Source organism: Xiphophorus couchianus, chromosome 8, assembly GCF_001444195.1.
Source record: "Xiphophorus couchianus chromosome 8, X_couchianus-1.0, whole genome shotgun sequence".
Classification (NCBI taxonomy): domain Eukaryota; kingdom Metazoa; phylum Chordata; class Actinopteri; order Cyprinodontiformes; family Poeciliidae; genus Xiphophorus; species Xiphophorus couchianus.
Genome location: NC_040235.1, coordinates 14,210,644 through 14,232,298, shown reverse-complemented (window position 1 = coordinate 14,232,298; position 21,655 = coordinate 14,210,644). Strand labels below are relative to the sequence as shown.

Sequence of the window (21,655 nt, the reverse complement as noted above, 5' to 3'; positions counted from 1 at the left end):
TAAATGCATATTGGCAGAAACTAAAGGAGTTTCTGTTAGCCCTCCTTAAATCATTCATTATCATATCAATGGGAAGCAAAAAGCTACAGGTTTCGGTGCAAGCTTGAGGCCAGTCTCACGTTATGTCAGAAACACATGTCCCTGTCATCATAAATCAGAATCTACTAAACCGGGTCAAGCAGAAAACAGACAAAGGAAGCATGTGCATATCTCTCCCCTGTCCTAACAATAGAGGCAGAGCAACTCGGCTTGCAGACCCGACCTGAAGCCGGGTCCGACCCCGGTGGGGAAGAATGAAATGCTGACCCCTGAGGAGTCTTGGAGGACCCTCAGCTTCCTGCCACACGGCTCTTCCAGAACAACCTCCCCAGAGGAAAGCTGGCCTGACGGCCTGGAACGGATCCAGCAGGCCAACAGGAAAGGTAGACCGAAGGTGGTCGGGGTAGCAGTTCCTGATCTGGGTATCCTGTCCTTCAGAGACGTCTATCTGCTTTTACAGGATGCTCACCTCACAACCCTATCTGCAATGAATAACTGTAGATAAATACTTCAAGTTCAACATGATCTTCTCTAAATATTCAGGTAATAACGTGGTCGGTAACAAACTGAGTCAAGCCCCCTGAAATGATTAATTGGAGTCATCTCTCCCTTCTTCTCCGTCTCCCTGCCTGCCTCTATAGATTGCAGATCTTTTCAAAGACGCTCACACAAGACAGCAATTGTTAGTGAAGACACGTAGTTTCCGACGGAGCGGAAGAGTCAAAGCTTTAGGAGTCTCCGGATCTTAGGTTGGAGAGGATCATCCTCTTCAATAGGCACAGAGACTCCCTTCATTCTTTCCTCTATCCTTGCCTTTGTGCCTCCTACCCTCCCTCAGGTCTAAATGGAGGCCCTGTCATGTCCAACAGGCCTGAACCAGTTTAGGGTCTCAGCTGCAACGATGTCGGCCTTACAGGTAGTAAGTGTCAAAAAAAAAAAAAATCTCCATCAGGGCCTCACCCAGAACGACAATGTGCCCAGCTGATTATCTTGGATCATGCACATGTGCAACTTTACTACTAAAGTATAACAATACTTGTTATACTTTTACATCCACATTTATTATAACTTGATGAGAAGATTCTGCTGCTTTCCGCTGTGTCTGAATGCCACTGTGATCATTTACTTGCTTAAATAATTTCACATTGGCATAAATCTTTGAGCACAAACACTCCGATGTTTACTCAGTCACACTGTGGAGAGTCCATCTTCCTGTTAGTGATATAAAGCATTTCTTTATAGTGTCTATCAACAGGCAGATAAGTTTGGAGTTTATTGCAGAAATATTTTGAGAGATTTATAACGTTATGCAACAAAATATTTCCATCAAATGGTGTTTTACAAAACCACATTCCAAGAGAAGTGAACTGTTTCATTGGGGCAAAACACCAAACTGCCTACCTGGTGGTTGTTTTTATGTGGATAAAAGCAATTGGAAAATTTAAATGCAGTTTGTGAATCAATAGGTGCCCCAGAGGGCTCTATACTGGGTCCAAATATGTTTTGAGTCAACGCAACTGCTGGGTTTCCTTGTAAACTTTCTAATCTAATTACTTTGAGTAATTAATTGAGCATACTGTACTGTTTGGTAGCTAGAATGAACTGAAATGAATGTGTGATTAAATTAAAAAAAAAATTTTGTAAAGTAATTTGAGACGACATTTGTTGGTGCTATATAAATGAACTGAATCGAACTGAATTGAATTAGATGTCATGTTTATTATCTGCAGAGGGCAAATTGTGCCCTGCAACAGACTGGCTGGAGATAGGCACCAGCACCCCTTCCGACCCCACTGGGGACAAGGGTCTTAGAAAATGGATGGATGGATGGATGGATGGATGGATGGATGGATGGATGGATGGATGGATGGATGGATGGATGGATGGATGGATGGATGGATGGATGGTTCTGGCAAATTGACAAATGTTTGGTCAAAAACTACATGCTAGTACATGAAATGTTTATGGGTTAATGAATGTTACTACCAGTGCCTACAAGCTTTTTTATCAACAAATTTAGCCAATTTAAAGCTACTACAAATGGAAATTTGAACTCTAGATGCCTGTTAAACAACAAATGGTACACCGGGGTTTTAAATTGGGTTTAATAGTCTTCAGTTTGTATGTTAATAAACATAATGAACGTGATTTACAATTGCAAACTGACTCTGCACCTTGTCCAAATTTCTTTGTGATTTGCTATATATCAATAATCATAGCAAATTGTATTTATGATTGGGAACTGTGAGTTCAGTGACGCTCCACAGAGTCATACTGCCTTCAGATCTATTATGTGACTTATCTTCTAAGTGTGTGATACAATATTTGTAGTCACTCAATAAACAAACACTCAATATTTTACAGAAGAACTCATTCATTTTCCACCATTTTTGTAATGTAAATAAAAACATCCTGGGTAAATTTCATAAGGGATAGGAATGTTTGCCTTATCCATAGATTCCTACATGGCATTGCTCCTCCTCAGCAGTCGGACTTTGTTCATTTCAAATCATCTGTGAACAGAACAAAAGAGGGGCGGCCAGAGTAGACAGTATAATCCCACTGAGAAAGAAAACATCCGACAAACCGGTTTTTCCTTTAGACTTTCTACCACAAATTGTGATACAGCCTTTCTCATTAAAAACAAAGTAAAGAATCACAACTGTTAGCGTTATATTTTTTTATGTGAAGTATATTGTCTTTATAACTTGATAAACCACCACAGCCTTTTGGATAGCGGCATCAGCTCTAATTTAAAAGAAGAAAACATAAAACTTTTAAATAAAAGAACAACAGACCTATTGTAAAACATGGAAAGGAGTTGGTTTTGTTTTCTGTGCAGGGTACAATGAAGTCTCACTTTCCCCGAGTGAAACATGTAAAGCACGTGGTTAAAGGCAGCCCAATCAAATTTTACAGTGTTTGATCCCCCTATTTTGATGGCAACGTTTTTTATGGTCAGGAAGTGCTAAACAAACGATTATAAAATTTACCAATGCAGCAAAAAATTGATTCAACATGAGAGAAAGAAATATATGGTCATTTGCAAACTTCTGATGAAGAATTTTATGTTAAAGGAAAAGTGAAACGTTTCCTATGTGGATTTCTGTTCTTGTTACATCACTGTAGTTGATACTGTGCAGTAGAAAATAAACCAATATTGTTTTTTTATTTTTACTTCCAAAGAAGTTTCTAATGTAAAAATCCCTCCTGTCATGAAGTCTCCAACTTCTTTTGTAATATACGAACATAAATAATAGCAGCACAGTAAAGAACAGCATCCTGAAAACATCAAACATGGCAATATTAATCATGATTATGAACAACTTAATCAGCTTAAACTAATAAAGTATAAATAGATGAAACAGGATCAGATTTCAGTGAAACTCATCTCAATGATTTAATCTCATGTCCTGACTTCTCCACAGTGCTACTTTCCATTACTGTTCATATAAACCAAAAATCATACTCCATTTTTAATCTTTAATTTAACAGATGTTGAAGATTTTTTTGGGCATTTCCAAACCTATTTATGTAATATGACTGCAGTGATTCCAGCAGAATATTTGAAGGCAAAACCTGATACAAATGATGTGTTTCAGAAATATTGACAAAAAAAATCCTAGAATTTTTTATTATATGTGTTATATGTCTATTTCTGTACCCATTTGTAAAAAATTTAATGGCTCTTTGTGTGACATGAAATACGCATGTTAAAATAAAGTACCAGATTCTTTTAAACAGAGGCTCTTTGTTCAGTCTTGTAGGATAAAGTAAGAAGTCAGTCAGCTGCTGAGCAGCTGTTACAGCTGTTTCTCTGCACCAGATATAGTCATCAGTATGATGTCCAGGATCATTAAATAAAACTTAAACACAGTATGTAATCATGTAACATTGGGTTTACAAAGAGCTTTGATAATTTCATGTTCAATTGGATTTTTTTTCAGTTTATAACTTGTAAAAACTGAGAAAATTAGGCTTTTATCTTTTCATTTCACACTTCTTCAGCAGGTGGTTTGTTGAAAGTTGAGCTATAAAATCCCACAGAAACCAAGTGAGAGAACATACAGGGGTCTGGATTACTGAGGTATAATACTGGTGTTAATTTGAGAAAGCAACTGCATGCTGAAAGTGTGAGCCTCATCACATAGGTGTTATCACATGCTAATTTAATGGGGGGGTTTTTCATGAGCCTAATCCTTTAAAGCTAGAATGCAATTTTCATATCAAACTAATTCAATTCAGACACAAAAGTAAGAGCAGTTAATGTTAGCAATAAAACCTTCTCCAAATTTCAGATCATAAAACACCAGATTTTTGATTCAAAAGTATAACGATGTCTGATTATCTCCATAAATGAAATACAATTTCAGAATGAATGCTTTGATTAGGTTACATTGGGTCCCACTAAAGAATATCCATGGAGCCATAAATTAATGAAATGAGAGAGTAAATTGTTTATAAATTTAGTTTATCGTGCTATTTTTCTGTTTAATTGGCTTAATAGCGATGTTTGCATAGTTCAACAAGCGACAGCTGGGGTCACAAGTCTGTGCCGCAGTAATTATGTGGGACATTTTGGAACCACAATGGCGTTGTAACATACAATCAAACTTCTGTTTATCATACTTTTCTAAGTATCAGTTATAGCAGAAAAATTCCTCTCTTACCAGTCTTAAGTACTAAAAAAACGAATCTAAGTAAGCATTCTTGACCTTGTGATAGCCTGGTGATCTGGATGTACTCCTCCGCTTGCCCGCTGACTCTAGTTAGGTGGGTGTATCTTTGTAAGGGTAATCACATTGCTGCTTGTGATTCATGAAGATAAATTTGAACTTTTTAAACAATTTAAAAACTGTCAATAATTTTTTTTTATTCAAAAACAGTTTGTGATCACAACTTTGTTTTTTTAAATTATTATTATTTTAGATATCTCAAATAAACTTGTCTCTTTTATCAACAGATTTTTCATTGCAAAAAATTCAGTTTCAAATATACACAATGTTTTTTCACAGAGAAACGCTATAATAGTGTGGACCAACAAATGAATAGGAATATTATGTCACAAAGAATACCATTTTAGATCGCTAAAACGTTATATTTGGTTAGAAATAAATGAAGTACAGTCTGCTTTCAAGAACGTGTCTATTTTTAAAACAAACTTTCATGCCGTAAAGAGGGGGTTAACCTCGGAAAACGAGGCTAACAGTGACACTTAGTGGTGAACTGGGGGGGAAAATACATAAACGGAACTTTGATGCGAACGTTTCTGCAAAACCCGGAGGTGTTTAACGGACGGAACAGTAAACACAGGCCGAGGCCTAGTTCTGTGTTTGGTTAGAGTCTCCCTGAATGTAGGAATACAAAAATAGATATAGGTAATTCTAGGTGTTTGTTGGCAGAATGGTGTCCCACCGACAGGCCCGAGTGTGGAGGTATGTGGAGGAGGGCAATCTACTGAAGCTGAAGTCGTACCTCCGAAAGCACCCGGACCTTGATGTGAACTTCTCCCAGGGAAAGATGCGGAGGAGCCCGCTGCAGCTAGCCTGCTCCCTGGAACACGACGCTGTGCTGCGGCTCCTGCTCAAACGCGGAGCCGATGTTCTCCACAGGGACCGACGGGGAAACACGGCGCTGCACATCGCCGCCAACATGGCGTTCGCAAACGGGAAAGCTGGTGAGGAATTAGCGGCTTGCCCTGGACCAGAACTAATACTCACAGCTGGCTTTTGTTTGGTTTAATTAATTTTTTTCTATGTTTTTATCTCGTAGTTTATGAGGACTTGTTCGTACCTCTCAAGAAAAAATGCCCAGAAGCTTTGAATGCCCCAAACAAAGCTGGACTTACACCGCAAGACGTGCTGGACTTGATGAATGATTCACAGGTGAGCAACTTGGTAAAACTCTGTAATACTAATCTAAAATATAACGTTATTTTTAATGATTAATATATGCCCAAACAAGCATGAAATACTCCAAAACTACATATTATACTTGTTTTTCTAATTCAGATTGCATATATTTTGGTTTATACATGATGCCAGTAGCAACATGTAGGACCAAATTTCAGTTTCAGTTTATTCACTCAATTTAACAAATTCCAGGACGAACTTACGAGCACATTGTCTTACCATATTTAACCACAGATCATAATTGCAAAATAATAACGCTTATGGAGGGTGCGTGGGAACATACATTTTTAATAAACTAATATTAAAAACGCTACAAAAGCACATCATTCATTTCACATACCATACAAAATACATGACTACATTTCTTTGCGGTTGACTATGAGTAAGCAATAGAAACATACTTTAAATATGTAGAAGTCAAAGCAGGCACAAATATACCCACAATTGGTATAAAAGGAACTATCACTGCTCCATAGAGAGTGTGCGGTCTGTGCGTCTGGTACGGCAGCAGCACATCTGCGGACAAGAAGGCGCTCCAGAGGGTTGTTAGGGCAGCAGAGAGAACCATAGGCTGCCCCCTCCCCACTATGGAACAGATTTACACTTCCAGGCTCCACAAGAAAGTTTTGGACATTTTAAATGACTCTTCACACCCTGGCCATGGTCTCTTCCAGCTGCTGCCATCAGGCAAGAGATACAGAGCAATAAAAAACCAGGGAAATCGCCTAAAAAACAGTTTTTACCCGATGGCAATCATGGCACTAAATTCAAAGGCATAAGAACTTCTGCTCTTGACAACACTTTGTTAAAAATGTAAATTCTGTTGCGACACCTCTAGGCGCTGCAACCATCTTCTGATGTCTATTTATTTCTCATTTTGTGCTATTCATTTCTTTATCTTGTACATTACGTATATACACATAACCTGCATCTTAACTCGAGTCGAGCAAATCTAAATCTCGTTGTAATCTGTTGATGACAATGACAAATAAATCTGATCTTATCTTATTTTATCTTAAAAGGGTTCCTGGTCAAGAAGGTTTGGTACAAAACAACAAAAACTCCAAATAGCAAAGGAGATTAGTCAACAGCAACATGTTTCCTCAGCACAGAGGACAAAAACACTTCCTGGACCAGTGAAGGACAACAAGAGGCAATAACAAAAGAAAGATGCTCCTGTTTGTGATTTTCCTTAAGCAAATAGTGACTTGGTCAAGTTTAGGATGATAATTCTCAAAGACTTTGTGGATGAACATTATTTGCCAGAAAAACTGTGAAATAAAATCCCTTCACTTTTATTAAGTGCGAAATAACTGAAGTGCAACCTAACTTGCTTTAAACGCTATAAAGTGATGATTTTGCACGTATAAACTAGTTTTAAAAATCACCAGAGATGTGAGCAATGTCCCGTTTGGTGCAGATTGGAAGAAAGAAAAATAATAACTGGACTTTAGGAAGTTTATGAATTGGGAAAGTTGAATATATATTGAATATAAATTTAAAAATATAACAGAATATGACATTTTATAACTTTCAAAATTGCGTTCAAACTTCCGGAGTTGGTCTTAGCTGATATTTACATGTATTTTCCCTTTACTTGTTCAGACTGCAGAAAACATGAGTCATCCACCTGAGGTGAATCCTGAGCAGGACTGGATGGGGAAGCTGATCGGTGCATGCGAGGATGAATGTTTTGAAGCCTTTGGAGCATATGGTACATGTTAATTACTAAATTTAAGATGTGATATTTTGCTTCTTTTTACTGTGATGCTTTTCTTTGGCAGCTGATGATTACCTACCTGTCGATGAAGAAGATGAAGACTTTGGGGACTGGGCGGATCGTATCAGAAGAGAGTATTTTAACAAGAAACACGCCGAAGCTCAAAGACTGGCAAGCTCGTCTTCCAAGTGGAAAAAAGAAAAGAGGAAACAAAAAGTGGAAAGCAATAAGGAGCTGCATGAAAGGTTGCAGAGAGAACACGAGGAGTATCTGGCTCGAGCGGCACGCAAAGAGGAAGAGATCCGGCAGGGAAAGAAACGACAGTACGATGAGAAATGTGCCGCCACGTTCAGCACAGCCGCCTCAGCATCAGCAGGCACCAAGCTGAGCTACAGCGACATCCCCTGGCCAGCTCCCCTGGGCACCGTCCGGGAGATGCTGGACGTGATGCTGCACGGCGTGGACCGAAAGGACGAGGCGGCGTTTCGCAAGGCGCTCCGGAAGCAGCAGACGCTGTGGCATCCTGATAAGTTTGCTCAGCGGTGTGAAGCTCGACTGGAGGAGAATGACAAGAAGCGGATTCTGGACACGGTGACGGCTCTGTCGCAGGAACTCAACAGCCTGGCTCAGAGACTGAAAGCTTAGAAATCATAAAACTCATCACATGCACCTTATTTACTGACAACATAGTCTTTAGCGTCAGTTCAAATTCACAGAGAAATATGGTGTAAAATGAAAAAGTTCTTGAAAGAAAAAAACACTCATAGATTACAGGCAGATTAAAAAGATGGGACACTTCAGGCTTTAAATATTTATCTTTTTAGGATGCAATGATGATGCAGCATAAATGTGAGTGAACAGGTTGAAATCATACTTACAGGATCAGACATTTACAGAGACTCCCACCAAATAAGGCAAATATGGCTGCAGAGAAGCCAGACACTGACTTGAACAATTTCCTGACAATTTCCTCATACTATTAGAAATTGTATTTAAATATGTTAGTTTCTATTACTTAGATATGATTCCAACTTGTAAACGTTCATTTTCAACCCAGTTTAAGTTAGGACTGGAGGAATGTTCTTCAAGTTCTACAAAATTAGTTTTTTAGTAATTTTGGACAAGCAAAGTGGTGGTAGCATTGTGCCGAGTATCTGTTTTGCTGTCAATGGTGTATTACACAAAGTGAAGGGAATATTGAAGACTGAGGATGACCTCCAAAATATCTTTTAGTGCAGAGCTCTGTTTCTCTAAATAAAAATGTGTTGTGTTTTTGATTAAACATGTTTTATTTCCTGACTGCAATATAAAAAATATCTAAACTATTTGTGTTGAGTCATTTCTCAGAAAAAAAAAAAAATCACAGCTCAGTATCATGTTAACTTACTGTCGAGGCAGAGTGATTTTGTCTTCCTTTTTGCTTTGTTCGTTTTTTTACTTCGAAAGTATCTCGAATAAGACATCTTAAAAAGAAAACAGCCTGTAGTCGGCCAGTTTACAGCGATGGAACCGAATAAGAAAATATGGTGGTTGCCAGGTTTGTGAGCTACATCCCCCTTTAAAGAGTATGGCCAATCCCGCATAAATTAAAAGACAAAGGAATGAACTGCCTTGATTTCACTGACACGTTGCAACTTTTACTCTTAAAGCGGATTAAGTCGACTATGAAACAACAGAGACGTAAACAATGAGTAGGCTACCGTTTGATTGTATTTTTTTTTTATTGTGTAAGAGCATTCATTTGGCTAACCTAGTGGACTTTTGTATTTGTCTTAGTTTGGACAATGCCTTTGAGTTTAGGATTTATGGTTCTGCTTCTGCAATAGTAATCTGCAAATGTAGTCGATAAGTTACAATTTAAAGCCGGTATTGTGTTTGAAAACACTGCGGCAGGCGAGAGTATTTAACTGCACACATAATGTGCAGGAAAAATTCAATCTTGCTGGCACAGCGGCGCTCTAAATCACAGCAAAACTCGCTTACTTTTCGGAGGCGGCGACGGTACCTGGCAACCCGGAGACGCAATCTGTGTCAATTGCCGTGGAGCGAATAAAGGCCGTAGCCTATTTCTGACTGGGGCTTATTTTTGTTTAACATGCGAAGCTGTCTTTTGCTCGTCTACAAGCCGGGTTCATTTTTACTAACCTTGTCGCTCGTTTTTGTGCTTTCCGACTAGCGTTGCTTGGTTACCGTTTCCCCCCTTTCCGCGCTGTAGCGGCAGGTGTATAAAGTGAAGAGGCTTCAGGATGACGCCTTTCTCTTTCATCGCTCGACGCGAAAATAAGACTCCTTAGGGGAGCTTCTGTCTTTGTTCGCTGGACGTTTTCTTATTGGATATTATTTTTAAAGAGGGGTAAAGAAACCATGAGCCGGAATGTGGATAATTACATTTTCAAACGCGTCGTCATTAATAGACAGTAATTAATCAGTGTAAGTTAATTGTCTGAAGGGGATTAGTTTGGTTGAATTCTGTAATGTGCTGCGTTGGGCTGTAGCAGACAGCTCGGTGTTCAGGATCAATCGGCCACAGGAAGATTATCAGCCCTGTCTGACTGTCTGTCTGTGGCAGATAAAAAATAAAAATGGTGTTTCGGAGTGAGGAAATGTGCTTGGCGCAATTGTTTCTGCAGTCCGGCTCTGAATATGACTGCATCAGTGAGCTGGGAGAGCTGGGGCTGGTCGAGTTCAGAGATGTAAGTACAAATAGAGCCACAGTTTGCACATCTATCTATCTATCTATCTATCTATCTATCTATCTATCTATCTATCTATCTATCTATACTCCATTTCCTATCTAGAAATGGAGTATGAACAAATATTTGTTTCTGCACTTTTTACTCTATACTGTCTTAAAGTTTTATCCATCCATCCATCAGTCAATTGCATCATAGATTAAAAACAAGTTCAAAAATGTTCATTTTCATGATTTGTATTTTTTTGTAATCTTTTTCCTGGATGACAGAAGTCTTGGTTCATTTGCCTTTTTTCAAAAAGACAATTTTGTTTACGAACACTTTATAATTCATTTTATTTGTTTCTGTTGTTTTGTTGATTTACTTTGGATATTTAAAATGTCTTCCAGTTTCAGTGTTAAATGTTGATTGGAATTTAAAGTTTAATTATCATTGAGGATGTGTTCTTGCATTATTGTGCCATGACCATTATATTACTTGAAAATGGTCGCAAAACAACAATATTATCATTTATCGCAATAACCTCTGGAAGAGTTTATCATCCAGCAAAATTTGTTACCATTACATGCGTAGGCCCATCCATCAATAAATATTCTCCATGTGTTATGCATATTTGAATTGAATTTTTTATTCTTTTTTGTAAATTTTTCTAAATGACATTTGTTGTAAATTGGCGCAATATAAATAAATTGAATTGAATAAAAATTTGGCTCTGGAATAGTAGTTTTTAGTTGTTTTTTTAGGCCTCAATCTTTACATTTAGCTGTTAAACACCAATCTTTAAACCACGGTGGTGACGGTAATTATATTTCCACACGCGTGCTGTACTGCCACCTCGCCTGACTAATGGTGCTCCTCTGATTTCAGCTCAACCCCAGTGTCAGCTCATTCCAGCGGCGCTTCGTCAGCGAAATCAAGAGATGCGAGGAGATGGAGAGAATCCTGGGTAAGTCTCTGTGTACCTGGGATGTGGAAGCAGCCTGAGCATACATCCTTAACAAATAGCTATCTGTTTAGTGAGCAGGGAATTGCTGGCTGACTGTATTTTGTATAATAGTGAGTGGTTGTGATGTGCCTTATTTCTTCCTATAAGTGATCATTTTCATAAAACACACAGGCTTTCTTTTGAGGGAGATCCAGAAGGCTAAAATTGCCGTGCCTCAAGAAGACGAGAGTCCACTTGCTCCTCCACCCAGACAGGTCCTGGAGATCATGGTAAGTCTACAGAAATGCTTGTATATGGCTTCTTGTTTATACCTTTAAGGTCATAATGTTAATTATATTTAGTTTCCTGCTGTGACTGAAACTTTTCGGATTTTTATGGCTTCAGCCTCAGATTTGGTCTGGCCTCTTAAATTAATCTAAACATGACAAAAACATACTGGTTTCTGTCAGTAACTGAGGAATCTCCTCTGGAAGTTGTTGTTTAGCTCTTCAACCCCTAATTAGGTTTGTTACCAATTATTCCATTTTTTTTCCTTAAAACTGTGCTCTGTTTCAATGCCAGCAGTGGAAAATTCACTTAATTTCACAATTTTCCACCTGGTAATGCCTTTGAATGCCCAGGATTATTATTATATAAGGAGTGACGAGCAAATGAAATAAACCCAGTTTTTAAAGTCTTGCTTTTTTTTCAGTTGAGTCGGGAAAACAAGAAGACATTAAGAAATAATGAGTTTTAAGAAAACATAATTAACTGCCATAGTTATTAGTAATGAGTGTTGTTTGGTTAAATACAGACCCAAATTATTAGGGAATTCTAGGAAATTTAGCTGAGGAGATAAAGAGATAATATATTAATTTAACCTTGCTTAAGATGTGGATCTCTTCTGGAGATTTAGAGTTCACCTACACATCTCTTTATAGTCACAGAGGTTTAAGCCTGAATTGTAGACAAATTACTAATTCACAAATCCATGTCCCATTTGATGTGAACAGGGTATGGTGCTGCTGAATGTTAAGTTAAGATGGCATTCTCTCTCTTCCATGCAGGAGCAACTTCAGAGGCTGGAGATGGAGCTCAGCGAGGTGGCGAAGAACAAAGACAAGCTTCAGAGGAACCTGCTGGAGCTCACAGAATACACACACATGCTGAAGATCACCCGGAGCTTCATACACAGCCGCTCCAGAGTCAGTCTCATTCTAATTCAACCGCTTGTATCTCCTTTTCTGACTAATAACACATCTATGGCATTGAATGGTTAATGTAATCTGTGATTAATATGTGGCAATACCCTACTAATGTCAGCATGTTCTTGTTTAAATCTAGCATGAAGCTCTCGGTCCCCAGTATGAAGAGTTCCCCACCATGGAGACAGATTCGGCTACAGGAAGCACTGGCATGCAGAGACTTGGAGCTAAGCTGGGGTGAGCTGCACCACCAAATGTTTACTTCACTGGTATGAGATTCTAAATGTGAGTGGTATATACACAAAGGTTTCAACCTAAATGCAAAATGTATTCCACTAACTTATTTTTCTGCTACAAAAAATCTAGCACAACACATTAATTATTAAAGTACTTAAGTTATAAATATGTATTTATTGCAACTTGTAAGTCAAGTCAAGTTTATTTGTGTAGCACATTCAGCAACAAAGCAGTTCTAAGTGCTTTAAAACATAAAAAACATAATTCAGTCACCAATTATGACACAAGCAATCATTATTACATTTAGTCAAAAAGGATAATCAAAACTGTCACTCACTACTAGTCAAAGGCAGCACTCAGCAGGTCTGTTTTGCAGTTTTCTGAAAGTTTGTTCCAGATTAGAGGAACATGGAAACTGAATACTGCTTCTTGTAGCTTACCATTTTTAATATACAGTATTGTATGTCCTTGAAATATTTTCAGACAAATTTTACAGTCACCTTCCTTCAGCCAATCGACTTATTGCTCCATGGAGTAGCATTAAGCTCTAGTCTCTCCAGCGCTTTCTCTTGTATCTCATAAAATCTTAATAACGCTAACTGATCCATGCCTAGCCGCAGCACTAGATGCCATGATTTGGTTGGAAAACACGTCCTGGAACTAATCTGATCTCTCCGGGGTGCAGCTTCATTTCAGGACTCATCCAGCGGGTGAAGGTGGAGGCCTTTGAGCGCATGCTGTGGAGAGTGTGTAAAGGCTACACAATCCTGAGCTACACAGAAGTGGACGAGAGCCTCGCCGATCTCGACACCGTGAGACAAGCTTTAGAAAAGTTACTTTTTGTGCTTTATGTCTGCTTCTCCGGCTGATATTTTAAGGCTGTTGAATTGTGTGATTTCAGGGAGAAATAAACAAAAGTGTTGTGTTTCTCATCTCCTTTTGGGGAGATCAAATTGGACATAAAGTTAAAAAAATCTGCGACTGGTATGTAAACATTTGTTGTCTGGGTTCTACCTTTTTAGTCGCTCGTGCATTCTTCTTTATCATCAGTATCTGTCCTTGTCAATCCCAGTTACCACTGCCACTTATATCCGCATCCTGAGAATGACGAGGAACGTGCAGACGTGTTGGACAGCTTACGAACACGGATCCAGGACCTCAACAACGTAGGATCGAACGTCTCTGGAGAAGACAGTGAGCATGTGGAACATCCTAATAACTGTTGTCTCCTGCAGGTGCTTCATCGCACCGATGACTACTTGAGGCAAGTTCTGCAGAAGGCTGCTGAGTCAGCCTACGCCTGGGTTGTGCAGGTGAAAAAGATGAAGGCTATCTATCACATCCTCAACCTGTGCAGCTTTGACGTTACCAACAAGTGTCTGATTGCCGAGGTTTGGTGTCCCGTCAGTGACTTGGCAAACCTGAGAGGGGCTCTAGAAAAGGGTTCGGTGAGTCCGACCTGGAGCTGATTATTTATGAAAGCGAATAATGTGGCCAGAGAAATGTGATTGTTTTAAGACATTTCCTTTTCAAAAAACCTAAACTTTTAAATAGACTTCACCAGCCTTTTAAATGAATAGTTCTTATTTTTTCCTTTAAGATATATTTCATGTTGCCCCGCTGGTGATAGTGAGAGGTAATTTCTTAAATCTAATAACCTGGTTGTAGAAACTGTGTTATTTTTGAAATATTTCCACTTCAAGAAACAAATTAAGTAACTAAATAAGCAATTTTTTTTGACAGATCAAAATCACACAAAGCTTAAAAATTCAAACATGAAAAAGATACAATAATATTTAAACAAAGATCTTGAGGAAAACATGTTTGAATAAGAATATTTCCTTTTAAGTGAGTTAAGACTCTTAAGACAATGTAAAAAAAAAAAAGAGCTTGTTAAACAGTCAAGGTTGAGCAGCCTGGACAGACAGAGTGATCGCCTTGAGAAAAGTAAAACTCAGGAGTTAAAATTCTATTTTTTTATGAACATGAAACTAGTTAAAATACATGAAAAGTAGGATTATTGTGAGCTCTTATGTTTGTTAGTTAAGAGTCTCGCTGCAGAGTTTCTGACTAACTGAAGGTGATCAGGGTTTTTTTGTTGATACATGTGAAAAGTCGAGCTCTGGATTGGAAACCAACTTTAGATTGGAAATATGTTTCAGATGGTAAAACCGAACTGTGTTATAGAGCAACCTCAAAGGGACACTAATTAGTCAAAAACAACCTGCAATTCTTTATTTTGGCACAAGGGCAGAATTCGAATGAATTTGCTACTTTTATTTAAATTTCTTGGAGTCACTGGAGATAAAACTGGAAATAAGAAAATATGTTGGTGTCTCAAGTTTTAGTCTACAATCTACAACTGAGGAAGCGTGTGGTGAGTTCAGTTGTGTTGTTTAAGCTGCAGAGTGTCACTGTTAATGATTGCCACAGCTCTCAGGTGAATATTATTGAATGACCCCTGAAGGAACCTTTGACCATATTTAGAAGCATGTGGGCTGCTGGGCTGGAACCAGTTTTGGTGTCCAACCCACTAAAGATTTAAAGTTTTCTTTGAGGTCTAACCTCTTGGTTCTGATTTTTTATGAGTACGAGTTTTTAAAGACAAGAACACACAATTACAAAAGAAATGTCCTGAACATTTTTTGAAAAAAGTGGTAGTTTTGAATTTAACAAATAATTGTGTAACTAGCGATAGCTGTAATTATTCATCATATCTTCTAAACCTTTATCAAATTTGTAATAAGCTAAAACAAATTGCATTGAACTGCTGTTTGTTTATGAATTCAAAGGCTAAAAATGGTAGAAGCTTTTAGTTTTGATGTGTTTAATGAATTTTTAAATATCTAAGGAGATCGTCGATTGAAGGAAGAATTGTCTGATTCTAATCTTTGATTGCTGCATCTAACTGGAAACGTGCCATCCCTTAGTTGATCATTACTCTAATCCAAGTTTTCATCTTGTACCTCTTTAAGAATAACTGTGTTTATGTAAAAACAAAAAAAACTGCCTTTATGTGTTTTATCTTCAGCCAAAGAAATGGGAACAGTTTGTCTTTGGGACTGATTGCTGTTAGGAACCACATTCCAAGATTAGGTTCTTTGCTACATTTTTAAATCTTTATTAATATCAGTATGAGTCATAAACTTGAGATAAGAGCTAACCAGTGAGTTTAAATAAGGTCCTGGACAGGAAATGAGAAGAAAAGCAGCCAAAGTCTAAAAGACTCAGATAGTCTGAAGAACTGCTGATAAAGAGCACTTTAAAATATTAAAAAAAAATCTGTGTGCTTGAAAGTAAAATATAAGGGAATAGGAACTGACATTTGGCAAAAACCAAATGGGCATTTGTAGCATTTTTTGTTTAGTAAAACCAGCTAAACCCATAAATCAGTTTCTCTCAAAGGAGATGTTGTGGCAGATGTTTTCAGATAAAACGGGCCATCAAACATTTAGAAGAACAGTTTCTCATTATTTAATTTTACTGTCTGTCGTTACCAAATCCCTCATTTTCTCTCATTAATTTATTTTTAATCAGAGAAAAGGAGACGCCACTGTCCCCTCCTTTGTAAACCGCATCCCAAGCAGCGATACGCCGCCGACGCTTTTAAGATCCAACAAGTTCACCACAGGCTTTCAGAGCATCGTGGAGGCTTATGGGGTTGGGGACTATCGCGAGGTAAGCCCAGGTAAGTCCTTGTTTTCCTGAGGGACAGTGAAGTTAATCACAATTTCCTCACCGAAAAAATACTCATCATATTTGTGTGGGGTTTTTTTGTCAGCTCCTTACACCATCATCACATTCCCCTTCCTGTTTGCCGTGATGTTCGGGGATCTCGGCCATGGCATGATAATGAGCCTCTTCGCCCTGTGGATGGTGCTGACGGAGAAAAATCAAAAGAAGAAGCGTTCTAGTAATGAGGTGGGAATAAATGCTCACTTTTATCCTGAATGAAGCATTGGTTGTCTTTTTTTTTTAAATCAAGTTGATTTTTTATTTATTTATTTATTTTATGTTGATCCCAGATTTGGATGACGTTCTTCCATGGGCGTTACATCATCCTGATGATGGGACTTTTCTCCATCTACACCGGACTCATTTACAACGACTGTTTCTCCAAGTCTCTAAATATATTTGGCTCTGGATGGAGTGTGAAGGCTATGTTCACCAATCAGCAGTGGACGTAAGCATGACATTAAACCTTTTCATAAAAATCAGTGAGCAGTAGACTTAGTGTCTTAACAGATCCCTCATGACACGTTCACTTTTTTTACTTTGTAGCAACAAAACAGTCCAAACAAACGCTTTGCTCACATTAGACCCAAATGTCAGTCGTGTGTTCAGTGGACCGTATCCATTCGGCATTGATCCTGTGAGTAGATACGCTCAAAAGCTAAGGTCAGCTGCATGTCTTGAATACTCAGATGCTATTTTCTTGTTCAATCAGATTTGGAACCTGGCTGTGAATCGTCTGTCTTTCCTCAACTCGTACAAGATGAAGATGTCAGTCATCGTCGGCGTCATTCACATGAGCTTTGGTGTGGTGCTGAGTGTCTTCAACCACTTGTAAGAGGCTTTTCATTTTTACACGCAATTATCTAAAACCTTTTTAATGTTCAGAAGCTGGTATTCTCAAGATTCTGGTGAAGCAGAGCGGAAGCTGGTTTAAAATCTACGACAGTCAAGAAAGTTGTTCAGAAAGAGATTTGCAAGATGACTGGAGTTATAGGCCTCTGTGAGAGCGGAGCAATGATTTGCATTACCCTCACATCTTTTTTTACACCTCAGAAAAATGTTGCCATATTGATTTTGTAACCCTTTGTCAAGCCTAATACTATGACTTGACACATTTTCATTTTTATGCCTTGTCCTCTCTTTTCAGGCATTTCGGACAGAAATTCAGTGTTTACCTGCTGTTTCTTCCCGAGCTGCTCTTCCTGATCTGTCTCTTTGGCTACCTGGTCTTCATGATTCTCTACAAGTGGTTGGCTTTCAGTGCACACAACTCCAGCCAGGCTCCCAGCATCCTCATCCACTTCATCAACATGTTTGTCATGCAGGGGAAGGATGTAACGCCTTTGTATCCGGGACAGGCATGTGCTGGCACCATCTACTCATCGAGTTTATTTATAATCTTTTATTGAAGCTTTAATCTTGTTGGTCTCATTTCTCAGACTGGCCTGCAGGTCTTCCTTCTCCTGATTGCTGTGATGTGCGTTCCCGTGTTGCTGCTGGGGAAACCTCTTTACTTGTACTGGCAGCAGCGCGGCGGCAAAGGCCTGCGCAGACGCAGAGTAAGTCCAGTCAAAGACTTTGGGTTGTCTTAATTCAGCTCATAGGGGTTCATTGTAGTTTCTTGGCTCACCTCAGGGTTATGAGAGGGTGAGGCGTGTGAGTGAGGATGATGGCTCCATAACGTCCATTCATGAGGAGGATGAAGAGGAGGGTTTTGATGAAGTGACCAGCAGAGAAGCTCCTCCTAAGCAGGTCAGAGAACCTATGTCTGTTCTTTTATGTCTGTTTTTTCCATCCGCTTCAACAAGTTAATGCTGTTTGCACATTAAGAAGGAGAAAGTAGGACAACAGAACAAGAATCAGTTGTGGTGAAAATGTAATATCATCTGAATTTGTTGAATGGATCTAAAACTCTGAGAACAACTGGAGGCTTAGATTATCTTAACTTGATTTTTATTATAAAAATTAAGTTAATATCTCATGTACGGTTTTGCAGTTTGACTTTGCAGACGTGCTGATGCATCAGGCTATCCACACCATAGAGTACTGCCTGGGCTGCGTTTCCAACACTGCGTCTTACCTGCGCCTGTGGGCGCTCAGCTTGGCTCACGCCCGTAAGTGCAACCAGAGAATAACAGAGTGCTCCCTTCACCTCTTTCCCTCTGCTGATTCTTTATCTTAAATCACTTCATTTCCACAGAGTTGTCAGAGGTGCTGTGGGCCATGGTGATGCGCCTGGGTTTCAAGATCACCACAAAAGTCGGGGTGGTGTTTCTGGTCCCTGTGTTCGGCCTTTTCGCCATGCTCACTGTGTCGATCCTGCTGGTCATGGAAGGCTTATCAGCGTTCCTCCATGCTCTGCGACTTCACTGGTGAGTCTATGCTTAGTAAACAAGTACTAAACATAGACATTATGGCACTTTTCTGAAACTGTAAGTATTTGATCACTAATTAGCATTGATAAGTTGCTGCTATATAGCATTTATTTGAGTCAGACACACAAATGAATAATCAAGATGCACCGAAAAATTGGTGGGTAACAAGAATCGACTGAGTTTCATCTTGGTCGACCCTTGCCCAACCGGTTGAAACGTCAACAATCCAATCTCGTTCTGTCAGTCAGTGCATTATATTTAAGTGCTACAAGGTCTATGTAGAAATTCTGTCATTGACCAGACTCAAAGATAGCCATTTTCAGGACAGATGAGAGTTTTAATAAGGGTGTCAGAGGAAACACATCATTCTACGACATGTCCTGACATATTTGAGAAATGAGAAGGACCATGATTTCAACAGAAAGGCTGACAAAGTACAGCAAGGTTCTGGTTTATGTTTTTGAGCTTTCACAAAGATAAAACATTAAAAAATGTCTTTAAAGTGTTGATTTTGTAAGTATTTTGTGTGCGTTTTAAAATGTTATTAAAGATTTGTTTAACAGTAACTTCCTCACCTCTGCTCCTAACAGATAATAAGGAGTGTTCACAGCAGGAAGGATAAAAATGATTCTGTTCTTATAGCTTATAGGGTTAAGCAAAATCTATATCAGTAGTTGAAATATTTTAAAACCAGGATTATGGAAATATGGAAATCTTCAACATTCTGATCTAATAAATAATGTAAGAAATGTGCCACAAAGCAAGAAGGAAGGGGAATGATCAAATTTAGATTAGGATATAATATGTATGAGTAAAACATATAACCACATATTGAGGAAACTACATTCTTACATGTAGGCTTCTCAATTTGCTTCTTACAGGAGCAAATTGATAAAAGTGATATACAACAAAACCTATATATAGAAAAGTCTGTGGATGCAGAATCAACAACATGAGACTCCAAAACTCCAAAAATGTGACACAAAATTTTGCTGAGAAGATAGATGATCAAATAGAGATGCAGAATGGCTTTAAATTAATGTAAATAGAGAAACAAAAACACATCAGAATATGGACTAACAACATTACAAGATACCCATAACAATTATTTTTCTTCACTATATGTCATTGCTATTGAAGATCATTTTCCTGCCCTTCAGAACGATAAAAGTTACTTGACACTTATTAGTTTGGAAAAGAGCATCATTAATTAGTCTTTTAAATAATAAACTTAAATATTGTTGCATTTACATTATTTTATTTGACATAAATTTGGATTTCTATCCTAAGCAGCCCTGAAAAGTCAGGAATGAATGTGTGTTCTTTCTATGGATCAGCATGAAAAAAAAAAAACAGTGAATATTTGTATTTCCAGACATGAGATCCTATCATATTTTCTATTTTAGTCATCAAGTCATCTGATCATCTGGTAATCCAGTCATTTCTCCAGTGCTTAAAATCAAAGAAAACTTTGATATGGCAGATATGTAGAAACCATGAATGTTTACTCTGGTTGTGTTCTTGGTTGTTTTTCTCTTTGATCCCAGGGTGGAGTTTCAGAACAAATTCTACCATGGAACCGGTGTCAAATTTCTGCCCTTCGACTTCTCCCAGCTGCCCTCGGTTTTTGAGCAAGATGGTTTGCTTTAACCCTCCTAAAGCGGCGGTGGATGTGCGCTTCAGCAGACTTTACAACTGTGAAGGTTTTGTGAGCGTTGGAATGATTCATTCTGTGACAACAGCAAACCCTCAAGACTCTGAACTGAAACTCATTCTTGTAGCAACATTTATCACCTTGATGGGTTTTTAAATGCTATCGGCCTGTGCTGACTGCCTTACTATTCTACCCAGCACACCTCTGGAGAGATGGAGGTACAAAAACAATGTTTCTTTCTGTTGACCTTGTCACTTTCTGGATGAGTTACTGCTCAGCACCTTCTGTCACCAGCTGAGTGATTTTTAAAATGTATTTTATTTGCATTGTGCTGTGTAAAATGGCTTTGTATGCTTGGTATTTAAAGAGCTCAAGTCAAAACCGTAAGCAGTGCCATAGAGATTGAGTAAAGGGGTGCCATTTTATCTTCTTCATGTAATAAAGGTAAAGCTGCAGGCATCCGTAATCAGCAACACATTAAACATTTCAACCCTTTACTGAGATTTCTTTTACCATAAAGCACTTTGCAGAAATGATTGTACAATGTAAAGTTCTCACTGCTGACTGTGATGATGCCAAATGAAAATAGTCACTTGTTGCTATTTGCATATTTACTTATTATTGCATTTATGAGCCCTTGTTATTAAAAACATTATCCAAAAACACCATTAGAAACCATAGTTAGATCTTTCTTTGATTTTACAGCTTATTCCATTTGTTAATGATAATGATTCATGATATTTATCTAACTTACTGTCTGTACAAGAGTAATATTTTACCATTCTGATGCGTCAAATAAAGGTTTTGACAAAGGCAATTGAATCAGAGATGTTGGTTTTCATGGAATAGAGAGGCGGGTTATACCACAGACTGGTCGCCCGTCCATCACAGGGTAACAGCAGCGTTATCTCAGAAAATCTCTCATTCAATATTTTTGGGGGGAAAAAATACTTTTTCATTTTTCTTTTACATAATTTCTAGTGCTACATATATTTCCACCTATACTGTTTTTACTTTGTATTAAGCCTTTGGAAGCGATGTAGGCTCATAACATCACAGATTTTCTATATCCAACAGTGGGCATAAGTTGCTGGCACATAAATCGATCCTTTGTTTCACAACAGACACATCTTTAGTGTTTGTATATGTTACCTTAGAGC

General features: G+C 38.4%; 2 protein-coding genes across 2 annotated transcripts; both read left to right on the top strand.

The window, feature by feature from the left end:
* Window positions 1-5,306: 5,306 nt before the first annotated feature.
* On the top strand, window positions 5,307-8,996 carry nfkbil1 (nuclear factor of kappa light polypeptide gene enhancer in B-cells inhibitor-like 1). Its single transcript, XM_028026115.1, has 4 exons — window positions 5,307-5,716; window positions 5,812-5,924; window positions 7,557-7,665; window positions 7,736-8,996. Exons 1-4 carry the CDS (start codon window positions 5,443-5,445, stop codon window positions 8,314-8,316), a joined length of 1,077 nt encoding a protein of 358 aa, XP_027881916.1. The 5' UTR covers window positions 5,307-5,442; the 3' UTR covers window positions 8,317-8,996.
* A 664-nt stretch (window positions 8,997-9,660) lies between these two features.
* On the top strand, window positions 9,661-21,317 carry atp6v0a2a (ATPase H+ transporting V0 subunit a2a). Its single transcript, XM_028026114.1, has 20 exons — window positions 9,661-10,364; window positions 11,232-11,310; window positions 11,482-11,579; window positions 12,357-12,494; window positions 12,634-12,731; window positions 13,417-13,543; window positions 13,633-13,715; window positions 13,804-13,897; window positions 13,967-14,179; window positions 16,269-16,419; window positions 16,513-16,652; window positions 16,757-16,914; window positions 17,013-17,103; window positions 17,179-17,297; window positions 17,614-17,824; window positions 17,906-18,025; window positions 18,102-18,218; window positions 18,463-18,580; window positions 18,667-18,838; window positions 20,389-21,317. The coding sequence occupies exons 1-20, from the start codon at window positions 10,254-10,256 to the stop codon at window positions 20,489-20,491; spliced, it is 2,541 nt and encodes an 846-aa protein (XP_027881915.1). The 5' UTR covers window positions 9,661-10,253; the 3' UTR covers window positions 20,492-21,317.
* The last annotated feature ends 338 nt before the right edge of the window (window positions 21,318-21,655 follow it).